Source organism: Harmonia axyridis, chromosome 3 (genome assembly GCF_914767665.1).
Source record: "Harmonia axyridis chromosome 3, icHarAxyr1.1, whole genome shotgun sequence".
NCBI classification, from domain to species: Eukaryota; Metazoa; Arthropoda; class Insecta; order Coleoptera; family Coccinellidae; genus Harmonia; species Harmonia axyridis.
The window spans coordinates 31,364,592-31,377,662 of record NC_059503.1 but is presented as its reverse complement, the minus strand read 5'-3'; the positions used below and the strand labels follow the sequence as shown (position 1 = coordinate 31,377,662).

The window sequence follows — 13,071 nt, the reverse complement described above, 5'->3', positions numbered from 1 at the left end:
CGCCAAGCATCACAATCTTCCAGCACAACATACAGCCTAAAGCTAACCTAAAATATCTAGGATTTCAATTGGATCAAAAGCTGAATTTCAAATACCACAGTAATTCAGTTAAAAAAAGGGTAATTTCCAGAGCTGAAATATTCCGCAGTCTTACCTACAAGGATAAGGGCATTAACAGACAGACTGCAGCCATTATCTACAAAAGTATATGCAGACCTCTTATGGATTATGGGCACAACCTTTACTTGGGCTGCAGGAGACCAACCATTAGACCACTTGAAACGGCAGAAACAACAGCAATGAGAAAAATAACCAAAATTCGCCATCCAAATAATCCGTTACACAATCCTCCAAACCCATTGCTGTATAAGTTGCTTAAGGTTGAGCCTATAGCAGACAGAATCAGGAAGCTGTCCATGAAATTTGCCCAAAGGCCGAACAACTGGGAAATCCTGGAACCACATTTAATCCAACGAAACCAGCATTCCATGCCCAGAGCAAAATATCCTCTAAAGACCATCAGAGAACATCTTGAGGAGTTCAGAGACAGTCCTGCCCACTGAAGATGCCAATCAATGACTACCACTTCGAAATCTAGTTGATTCACCACTGTAAGATAATGTTTTTTTTTTTTTGCTTTCCGTCCAAATGTTAAATCTCCAAAATATTTATCTACAAACATTGTTTAATCTCATATTTTTCTCATATTGTAAATTTACCTGGCTGTAGGACTAATACTGTCGATGGCCATTTGGCCCTTGGGTCAATAAATTGCGTTTATTATTATTATTATTAATTTAAAGAATATTTGATATGATGAACAGTAGTAAGGTCATCTTAAAATACTGCTCTTAAATTTAAATTAATTAGTTCTTTTAGTTTACCAGGGGTAGGGTCTAGGTTGTACATTTTAATGCTTACATTTTCAAAACCCTGTATGATAAGGAGTAGAAAAAAACAAATTTCGATAGCTTGAACATTAAGCTAAAAAAAAGGTACTCTTGGTTATCGTCGATAAAATGAACCGTTTTCAAAAAACAAAATAACATTAAGGAATTAATTTTTTTATTTCTATGAATTCTAATTTTTTTTTATCGGCAACGAAGTGTGATACGAAAGTTATTCAAGGAACAAAAAAGTTCTAGTTTATGTTATTGAATCTGACAAAATTACAAAAATTCTCAACTATGCACAGAAACTTTTGACACAGAAAGGCGCGTTAACAACCTAGTCCACCCCTGGTTAACTAAAAGAGCTAATTTAAATTTAAGGGCAGTATTTTAAGAGGTCGTTACTACTGTTCATCATATCAAATTTTCTTTAAATTATATTAAGTAGTTTGAAATTTATTCCACTAAAATGGATTTCCAGTGTCGTCATTTAGGAGGCCATATCTCTGTAGGGAGGGCAGCTAGGAAAAAAATGATGGGAACTTGTCATCTTATTTTTTTATGTTTTATCTGAATCCGAGAGATTTTCCCGGACAACCTGTATTTTAGGTCATCTCTATCATAGGCAACTACGGTATGATTGTCCGCGAACTGGGGAGTATACAAAACAATGTTATCAAGTTCGATGCCCATTGATCAATATTTCCTCTTCCACTTTTTCAATGTTTTTGAGATATATATTTTGAATAGGGTAGTTGACACGCAGTCTGTATAACTTTTCAGCACTGTTATTAAAGTTTGATATTCTTTTCTTATAATGACTCCCATAGTTTTTTCAGAGCAATTCTGTCATATATTTTCTTCAAATCAATAAACATCATATGAATTTCCCGATTGGTTCTTAATCACTTATTCATATTTTATTATTCTGTAGGAATATACTATCACTCATAATCAACATTCATATATGAAAAATAGTCAAGTTGAATTTTTGGAATAAATTATATAGATCAGGTTTGTATTTCATCATTGGAAAAAAAGTGAGTTTAATACTTGGTGAACTGCTTGATTTTCATAATTTCGTTTGGGTTGTACCTTAACCTAACCATTTTTTTTATACAAAAAGTACGAGGGGGCGATTTTTTGATAATTTACCAAAAATCCTAATTAAAATTATTAGTGCTGAAGGTTCATATATCATTTTTTATGAATTCTACAATGATAATACAATACGAATACAGCTCACTAGTGGTCAATCACATCAAAAAGAATTTTTTCATTTAATATTTGTTTATATCAACTATTTATTTTCTTCGCTGTTTTGTACTTAGGACTGTCTTCTGTTGAGAGAATAACAAATTTCTTTCAAATAATCAAAAAATATACTATACTTTTTAGATACATAATGGTTTAGACACTCATTATTACAGAAGCGACAATAATAGCAGAATCAACTACACTATTGTAGAAGTAGCCAAATTCAATAGTTTAAGTTTTATAATTGAAATACAGCATTCGAGACATCCACAATACTATCCTTCAAATAGGTTTTTTTATGAATAGTGGATAGAATGCTTATCAACTTAAGATGTCAATTTAACTGAGTTCCCGAAGATAGCACAACCACCACTTTTAAATAAATATTTATTTAAGAGTCAAGATCTGAACAAGAAACTAGAAACGTTTGGGTATAGTTTTTTGCAAAACTATATTGAATTGAAGAGAATGTTTGTATAAATATATATTTATGTTGATTCTTAAAAATAATTATCTTTAATAATAATAATAGGCTATTATAATTCTTCAAAGAAGGCCACTCGTGATTTAGTTGAACCAGATTTGCTTTTTTTTAATGTGGAGTATTTGTTCTCCCCTAATTTGATTTGCTCATCATGTAACTGATCAAAATCAGTTTGCTTGTCCCCAACTTTCAATACTGCAATCTCTGAACGAAGTTCCCTTAATTGGTTCTGCAGATGCTTTGACTTTTCTAAATAGTCAACTCTGAAAGAAATAATTTTGAAACTAAAAACCATTCTTAAAGTATTAGTTACAAAAAAAATTACTATTTTACCTTTCTTTCTCAATCTCAAGAGATAACTGATCAGCATCTGCATTTTGCAGAAGATCATAAGAGTTCAAGCTCAAATTAAGCAATGGTGAACTGTCGTGATCCAGCAGATTGAGATCTGGAGTGAGAGGAGGACTCAATGGTGGTGCATATAAGGTGTTTAAAGACTAAAACAAGAAACAATCAAAAAACAATCTAGTTATGAAATAAAGTAAGTTGTGAGAGATGATAAAACAATTTCGAAAAACAGTATGAGGTGAATGAATAACCAATAGTAGTACTTTTCACTTTTATGGGCCTGTTTTCTGCATATGCCCAGATTAGTTTATTCATATTTCTATTAATTGTTAATGTTAGTATGTATGGAACCGAACTAGTCGGGAATTTAAACTGAGCTCGCTTAATAAAGTAATTTCTTCACTTACTGGGCCACCTAATCCAAACTAGTAGAATATAGGAAAAATAAAATGGAGGTATGGATTATAACATTTATAAAAATTGTATGAACTCACTGATGATATAGATCCCACTTTATTGCTTGACCCTGTGAACGCATTTCTACTTAGAAATTCGAGAAGTTTCTCTTTTGCTTGTTTTTCAGCCTCTCTTGCTCTTATCAATTCTTCCTTAAGTTTGTTGGCTTCAGATGCTCGTCTTTCAGATTCTTCAACGAGTCTAGCAGTTAGCATCTCAGCCTCCCTGGTTTTACGCTCTAAGGTAACCTTAAAACAAACTCGTATCAGAAAAAGAATAAATATGAAGTATTTCTCACCTTCTCTTCATCTCTCTGCATAGCAGTCAGTCTTAATAATGCTATTTCTTGCTCCGCTTCTGCGGCTTTTTGGCTTAACAATATGGCTTCTTCGACAGCTATGCGACTCTTTTCTGCTAGGAGATCAGCACTTTCCTCTGATCTCCTCTGTAATGTGAAAAAAATTAAGTACAAGGGAAAATAAGTAATAAGAATTGTATTCATCATAGGATATTTTTGATGAAACATAGGATTTTTATTCATTTTGAACAAGATGAGTGTTGTTTGTTGGTGTATATTTAAGTGCCTCCTTCACCAAAAATGTTTTGTTTGATCAAATTATCAAGTAGTTGTCAGTATTCAACAAGAAAAGGTAATATACTAGTTGTACCTGTACATCAAGAATCTAAATAAGAACGTTAACCCTCTCACAAAGGTATATGTTTATACAATCATTCACCAAAATGTATTAAGAATTTGAATCAAATTAAATTCCAAAAAATAATCCAAGTAATATTTGTTCAAAAGACTTGGCCTGTACTATAATGTCTAACAGAGTCAATGAAGCATTCAATTATTTCACTTATTTATTACTCACAAGAGCTTCATTCGCTGAAGATATTTCTTTTTGATACTGCAGCAATCGCTGTTCTAATGCAGCCCTCTCTTTTTCTGCTTCCTCTCTTAGTTTTTTCTCTCGTGCTAAACGATTTCTCTGTTCCTGCCTCCTCTGTTTTTCTTCCTTAGCTGCAGCCTTCATTTGTTGAAGTTCCATTGAATCAGGCTTCCGCCTTCTCATGAAAAGATCATGGTTGCCCATGCATAAATCCAAAATCTACAAGAAGATGACTAAACTACTTTCAAGTATGTTTTATTCATAAAACTGTTCTAAATTTCATTATATACCTATCTTATAACTAGGTTTTGGGTCAAATTTTTGATTATCAATCTGTGTGAATCAAGAATTAACTTACCAATTTATTCATGCGTACTTTCTGACTGAAGAAAATGAAATTTGGAGAGCTTTTATCTACAGGTTTGATCATGAATTTCTTGTCGTCAAAACTGATATGCCTGATTTCAGCCCAAGTGAATGTCGTCTTCGGCTGTAACTTATTCTCTTTCTCGTATATGTTTAACCCTAAAGCAGTCACTCCTAACCATAGCTCTGTTTCTTTTTTATTCTAAAGGTGAATATTGAAATATTAATTTTTATTATAATGAAATTGCTGACAATTAATATTTTTGTTATTGTAACCAAGAGAAAAACATTCATTTTAAGATCAATTATCTGAGAAAGAGAAATAACCAAACAAATGGGTAGATGCTGAATATTTGTTCTTTTTGTATCCCAATTCTCCCAGAAAGGAAGCTCAGAGCTTGTTCAACTTGAGAGAACCTATTATGTTAACAAAAATTGGTTCAAAATTTGGCATTGATCCTTCCATTGCAAAATACAAACTGAATTTCAAACACTTAAGATCAAGAAACCAATTTTCAAAAAATTCAATTTTGAAAATTTCTTCTTAAAACATTAAACTAGAAAACAAAATATACTATGACGACATCAAAGAAAACTTTGTATTAAAGATTTTTATATGGAAAGAAATTTCACAAAATGGAAGGATCAAATTTTAATGTTGTGACAAAACAACCAAACTCACTGTTATAGGGAAATAGTTTACACCATACATGTCTAAGTCTTGAGCTATCTTCAAGTACTCCATTTCAGCCTCATCTCGAGACATCCCCCTATGATCTGCATACCATACTTTGATTTTATCCTCCCACATAGCTGAAGTCATTTGATACTGGTCTATTACCCTTTGAGGAAGCAGATCTTCACTTGCTAGCATGCCTGGTTTGTAAGTATCTTCATCAAAGTCACCAAACTGAAAAGAAATTATTGAACACTCAATTAAATACAACTATTTAGAATTACTTTGGCTTGTACTGCATAACTGGCCAGAAGAACTGAAGCTTCTGGAGGACAGTAAACATCCATCGATAAAATTGCTTGTTTCACTTGTAAAAATAATAGATGTTGTGTAACTTCTTGAACAAGTTCTTCTGCAACTTCTTCTGGATAAAACTTAGCAAGAAACATAAAAGAGGCGGTACTGTGTTGGTCTTTTTGGATACTTTGGTCTTGCACTAAAAAAAAATTGAATACTGGATATGGTTTCCTTATTTATTTTCGAAATTTAAATAGAGATTGGAACATCAATTTTAGGTATTCTTTGGAAATAATAATATGAATGATATAGAACTAAAATTTTGAAAATATTTTCTAACAGGTAGGATAGGGGCAAGGGATGTACCTTTTTTATCCAATTTGAGCCATGAAATAAAACCCTTAGAATCTTCATATTGTAGGCCAAAATACCATGTTTCTCTGATACCCGTTGTCCGACAGACTAGTTCGAAGAGGTCTCTGCCTGTTGCTCTCCACTAAAACGAATTATTCTCAAATGATCCCGCAAAATAATAAATGAATAAAAATGCATCTCACTTCTAGGTTGAATTCTAGTTCAGCGTCTAATGTGCACACTTTAACTGGAAAACTTTTCCCGCTTTTCTTCCTACGGAAATGAGGCATCTTATTCAACATTATTATCTATTATTATTTGAAAACATCACGGAAATAAACAAAAAATATCGAATCACATCAGTAATCAACAAACTCATAGCCAAGATTGACAACAATGACAACTTCAACTAGTGACAATTGTGATTTGTGAATTGACTGTAAGGTCAGTCAGTAGTCAGTACATAGAGAAATAAACTTCTTCTTCTTCTTATATCCTTTACTATGTGCTAGGACTCAGCCATTCGCACATCGAACAAATAACCTTCTCGGTTCTCTTCTCACATCAAAAGTAACTTAGGTTGCCGGACTCTGTTTGGACTGTCAGACTTCAGATAACTTGGATTCAGGATTTTCTTCTTCTCCTCAATCTTCTATCTAAGGAATGGACTGCATTTCTGTCTCCAAATCACTGTCTGCGTACGGTATTTTATACTGCCTGACTAACCGTTAAACTCTCGGAGGAGGTAAATGTACTGGGATTTACCCTATTACTGAGACGTTACATTTGTGAGGAGTTTACAGCTTAATCTTTGAAGCCAACAAAAAATTATACAACAAAATGTACACTGTAATATCATTAGAAAATATCAAGTCATATATGTTAAGAGGGAAGTTCGTTATTCTTCTAGTATTTATGAGATCATCATAGAGCCTTGAGCAATTCATCATATTATCTCGACAATTAAAGAATATGTGAGGGATGTCACCCCTCTCTCCGCAACCACACAGATCTGAATCAACAACATGAATCCTCATCAAATGAGACGGAGTGCAACAATGCTCAGATCTTAACCTGTTCATTGTCACAATGTTACCCCTTGAAAGATCAATCCCCTTAAACCACGGTTTGACTCCAAAGGAACCAATGTGGACATATTTTGAAAAGGTACGATTCCCGATACTGACCTTCCACTCTTCTCTCCATCTTTCCCAAACAATTCTCTTGTATCTAGGCCAAAAGTCACTAATATCTGCCCTCTTGATAACTGATTCCTCAGAACCTTGTTTTGCAAGATTATCAGCCATGTCATTACCTTGTATATTAGTGTGACTTGGGATCCATATAAGTTTTATAGAGAAACCATGGTCACTCAGATATAACAGGTTTGCTCTAATTGCGAGAGTGATATGGTCGTTTTTAGCTGAATTCCTCCATTTCGATATTTTTTCAAGGGCACTCATTGAATCTGAGATAATCAGACATCTTTTCAGGTTTTTTCGTTTGATTTCTCTTGTTGCTTCCAAAATGGCGATTAATTCTGCAGAACATATAGAAAAATGGTCAGGTATTTTCTGAGACATGGAGATACCCACAGGGCTATATATACCTATGCCTGTGAGAGTAGGAGATTTGGAAGCATCCGTGAACACCATTATATGGTCAGGGAAATCTTTAGAGCAACGAGTAGTAAAAGGCAATGAGTTATCGGGAGAATCCTTTGAAAGGTCAAAGTTAATATATGGTATGAAAGATGAATGGACAGTTAAATCATGAGAAAAGCAGGGAAGCTGGTACGAGGAGTAGAAACTTTCTGAATTATTAATTAGAGAGAATGACTCTATTATGGGTGGAGGATTGCCAGCAGAAGTCCAATTTTTAAGGGAGAGGATTTTATTAAGGACAGGATCGTTAGAGATTCGATGCAACTTTGTGACGAATTTGGTTGCTAGGTAGAGTCTACGATATTTGAGGGGGAGTTCATTAGACTCCATCATAATAACGGGAATGGGGGTAGACTTCATGTATCCCATTGCTGTGCGCAAAGCTGAATATTGGACCCGGTCCAGTTTATTGAGAAGGGCTTTCTGACATTTCCCATAAAATATGGCACCATAGTCAAGGAAAGGGCGAACAGTGGCTTTATATAAAAGTAGCTGGGTCGATGGGTGGCTACCCCACCATGTCCTGCACAGAGCCCTCATTACATTAATACCCTGTAGTGATTTAGAACACATGTTGTGGATATGCTGAGACCAATCGAGGGACTGATGGATAGTGACACCCAGATATTTCACGGTTTTGGTCCAAGGGATACTCTGTTGGAACATATTCAATGATGGAATATTTGAAATGGCGTTTGATCTATTACAGCAGAGTGCTGAGGATTTTTCAGGCGATAATTGGAGCGATTTAGTGTTTGCCCATCTTTCAACACACTTCAATGCTTTGGTCATCTTTTCAAATGCTACTTTGAAGGAAGCTCCAGTTGAGATAATCGTGCTGTCATCTGCGTACTTCAACACAGTAACACCAGGGATATCTATGCAATTCTGTAAGTCACCAACAAAACAATTAAACAGTATAGGATTCTTTGGAGAACCCTGCAACAAGCCTATATTCGACTGTTTGGGCCCAATAAGTTTTCCTAAGGATGGGTCAACGAGGAAAATATTTGTATGTACCGTCAGAGATCTCAACAGCTGTATAATAGGCAAAGGGACTTTCATGGACCTGAGAGTGTTCTCGAGAAGGTCAAAGCGCACAGAGTCATAAGCTTGCTTGATGTCCAAGAACACGATAATAACTACCTCATTCCTTGAGAATGCTGAATACATTGAAGCAACCAAATATGCCAAAGCGTCATTCACTGACTTCCCCTTACGGAAACCAAACTGAAGTTCTCGATTGTCAGTTGATTGCTGATAAATCCTCTCTAATCTGGTGGCCAGTAGAGATTCTAATATTTTTAAGATGCAAGATGTTAAAGCAATGGGGCGATAGCTGAGAGGATCATCTGGAGATTTATTTGGCTTACAGATGGGCACAACAACCGTGTCCTTCAGAGACAATGGGATATATGGGTTCTCAAACAAATTATTGAAGATCTGGGTCATTAACTCCTTGGCTTGAATTGGCAAACTTTTCAACATTCCATAAGAAATACCATCCTTACCTGGGCAAGATTCCTTTTTTGAATTAATGCACAGAATTAATTCATCCAGGGTGATAGGCGGGAAAGGCAAAGGACGGTATACTTCCGGTATATTCGTTTGAATATTCGATGTATTCTGAGGGGGGCACAATCGATCAATTATTTTTTGACCGCAGGTAGTCGAAGAGACCCGTGTTGCTGGAGGTTTGCAACCATGTTGGAATTTCGCTATATCTGACCACAACTTCGCACCGTTGCGAGTAGATAAATTCTCACAAAAAGCCCTGAAGGATTCACGCTTAGCATTCCGAATTTTATTTTTAACTGCTGCTTGGATATTCTTAGCATTAAGGTATTGTTCGGTAGTAGGATTTCGCAGGTACATTTTGAACGCTTCAGACCTTTTTTTAACAGCCTCAGAAAGCTCAACATTCCACCAAGACTTCCTATAAGTAGTTGGCTTAGGAGGTTTTTTCTTTGGAATGGATGAATCGGCAGCCTCTTTAATGAGATCGCAAAATTCTTTAAGGGTATTGGGTGTTCGGGATTGGATCCCATTGGCAATGGTTTCCTGATATTTACACCAGTCAGCCTGAGAGAGGTTGTATTCCCGTGTAGAGAACCGAATATGAGAGGTGGGTAAGGAATGTTGAAAGGGATTTAGCGATATTAATATTGGGAGATGATCACTATTTCCAGGGTCAGAAATCACCCTCCATTTGGAATTAATTCTGAGGTCGCTAGAACTTAAAGCTAGATCAGGAACACTCAAGTTTTTGCCAGGAGCAGTGACCCTGGTTGGGGAGCCATCGTTTAAAAGACATATATCGTTGGATAGAAGGAATTCTGCGACAATTTTACCGTTAAGGTTTAGCATACCTGAACCCCAACTAGGATTTTGAGCGTTTAAATCCCCACAGATAAGGAATGGTTGCGAGATTTTGCTAAGTAACATGTTCCAGAATGATGTTGGCAAGGTAACATGTGGAGGGGAATAAATATTAATTATGGTAAGGTTCATAGAAGTTAAATTGATTCCATGGAACTGAACCATATCAGGAGCTTCAACAGAATCCAGGTTGATGACCGTAAAGGAAATATTTGTCTTTATCAGTGAGGCAATACCCCCAGCTCGAGAGACTCTATCCTGCTTATAAATATGAAATCCTGGAACTTTGAAATTCCAAAATTCATTAAGCCAGGTTTCCGACAATAAAACAACACTTGGTGAGTACTCCTCAATTAGTGATTTTAGATTGTCAATATTTGATAGAACCGACCTGATATTCCACTGTATGATGTCCAGCACAAGAGTGTGTACTTTGAAAATTACATCAACTCAAAATAATGTAAGAGGAGAAAAATTATAGAAGATTATGGTAGTGTACACTGGGAAGTTGAAGGAGTGGAAGGGATGTTATTAGTTTCAGGGGACTGGGGTATAATGTTTTTCAATAATTCAACAATATTGTTCAATAACTCTGAACTTTTATTATCCATAAGACGCTTTGAAATTAAACTTAAGATCTCATTATCTGAGATAGAAGGATTTGAATCCAATGGGGTTTTATTTGATGAAAAGTCATAGTCAGATTGGGTAGATTGTTTGTTGCCTACGATGGGCGATAAAGGAAGGGAGATGTTTAAAAGTTGGGAATCATGGAGGTCATGATCATAACCTGGGGACTGTGAGTTTTTCCTTCTTTTCTTTCCTAAGACTGCTGAATAGGAAGGAGCTGAAGTTGATCGAGAGTTAAGTAGAGTTCTTCTATTGTGCACAGAGACAATTGTTGAATCCTCTATTGTATTGGTAGCCCTAGAGGGGAGCTGAGGAAACAATTGTGAGCGTAGTTGTTGGGAAGGGAAATAATTGTCCTGAGTCGACAGGTTTACATTATAAGTTTTGGGGATGAGTTTAACAGCCTCAAAGTAGGATATATTTTCTACAGCTATTAAATTATTGATTTTCTTCTGACGTAGGAACTCAGGACAATTACGATCCGTTGATGCATGTTTTCCAGAACAGAAGACACATTTTGGGTTGTTAGGATTAGGGCACTCACCCTCATTGTGATTACTCGCACAATTTCTACAGCGTTTGGAGTCAACAGGATTACTGCAGTTAACCTTGGTATGGCCATACCTCAAGCAGTTGTAACACTGAATGACAGGACCCACATATAGGGTCACATGTCTCATACAGCCCCACAAGACAATTCTATCTGGGAGGTTTTTTCCCTGAAATGTTAGTATCCAAGTATTCGATGGGACGTAAGAAACTACACCTTCTGTAGTTATTCTTCTATTCAGTTGTCGAGCATCTAATATTTTAACTTTACTTTCTGCATGGTTGATTATATCCTCTTTTGTTATTTCCGACCCAACATATTTTATGACCCCTTTACTTGAGACCATTCTAGCTGGAATAAATACATCAATATCGGGATAATTCACAAATGGATTTTCTTTTAAAAAATTGTTAGCTATATCAGGAAAATCAAATTCTAATGAAATTCTATTTTTGCCTCTTTTAGAGATATTTTTGATTCCTTTGTAGTTCAAAGTGTTTAGCTTTTTAGCCAAGTTCATGGGGTGGATGTTCCCAATATTTCTTGTAGATTTCGATTCTATTATTACCATAAAAGGGCCCAGATCTGTGTGGTTATATTTGAATTGTAGCTTAGTTTTATTTGGTTTTGAGCGATTAGCTTTTTGTGTCATAATTTGAGAAATTGATTGCGACAAGAAATTTGCTTCCTCAATTATTTCTGAATCATCATGGAAGGAGTCTACAAGCTTATTTACCTCTCTTGATAGGAGAGACAATTCAGCAACAGAGAAATTTTCACCATCTGATTCTTCACCAATTGAATATAAGTTATTTAATATTTTTTGAGAGGTTGGGGTTAGTAAACCTATGGTTCTAGGGGACATAGGCGATCTCGGGGGGAACATAGGCGAAACAGGGGGGTCCTCAGACCCCCCTGAATTCCAATCCATCAAAAAACAAAAGTTCTATCGGCTTCAAAGATAACACCTCTGTTAATGATGTTAATAATCCCAGTAATTGCGTACCTCACTTAAATTTTGTATCAGAAAGATTAAGTAAGATATGAAAATTAATCTCAACAAGGATTTCCACCAGTATTAATTACTAATATTTAATTTCTCCAATAAAACTCAAGACTACGACAATATGGCGTACCCATATGATATGTCAAGAGAAATAAACAGAAGAGAGTTACAACCAGAGATTTAAATATTATATCTGATTAGAACTAAGATGCATCTTAGTTACAAATCAATGATAAAAAAATTAAATAAACTACAAGAGAAATTGAAAATGAAAATCTTGATAATATCTAAGACATAAAATGAAAAAAAAAAGTTTTATTACAAATTTTTTTTTTAATTCTTGTATAACCGGAAGTGCCGGAACTTCGAATAGAGCATCATGAACAATGTCATATTCCGAATTTTCAGATTTCAAATCGCCCCCGTTCTCCAGAAACGTCTAATAGGTCGTCGAACTTGAAACACCCTGTATATTTCTCCTGGGGTATATATCCACCTTATTCCCCATCCAACATTTTTTTAACAGAGAGGTGATGCCGAGTGTTGGTTAGTTTGAAAGTTATTTAGGCTTTTTATAGGGTGGGCAAATAAGCGAGGTAAGCGGCTATATCCACTCACTGGAGATCTAATTTGCTCAAAAATGTTGAGCCAAACTGAAGTTACAGGCATTTCAATCAGTCAGATTTCTCCCTTTCCCCTACCCTTATTTGATGTCGTAAAATCGAAAGTGACAATTCAAAAAGATAGAGAATTTTCCAAGGATTACAGTGATGATATTTTTTCTTCAACTTCATATGAAACATTTTCGAGTGAAATTCATT

The 13,071-nt window shown here is 35.3% G+C and overlaps 1 protein-coding gene across 1 annotated transcript; it reads right to left on the bottom strand.

Moving 5' to 3' along the window:
• Window positions 1-2,616: 2,616 nt before the first annotated feature.
• LOC123674938 (merlin) lies at window positions 2,617-6,453 on the bottom strand. Its single transcript, XM_045610114.1, has 10 exons — window positions 6,225-6,453; window positions 6,034-6,163; window positions 5,655-5,866; window positions 5,377-5,604; window positions 4,687-4,896; window positions 4,311-4,547; window positions 3,734-3,880; window positions 3,474-3,683; window positions 2,965-3,128; window positions 2,617-2,894 (listed from the first exon to the last, which is right to left on the bottom strand). Exons 1-10 carry the CDS (start codon window positions 6,321-6,323, stop codon window positions 2,684-2,686), a joined length of 1,848 nt encoding a protein of 615 aa, XP_045466070.1. The 5' UTR covers window positions 6,324-6,453; the 3' UTR covers window positions 2,617-2,683.
• Window positions 6,454-13,071: the final 6,618 nt, after the last annotated feature.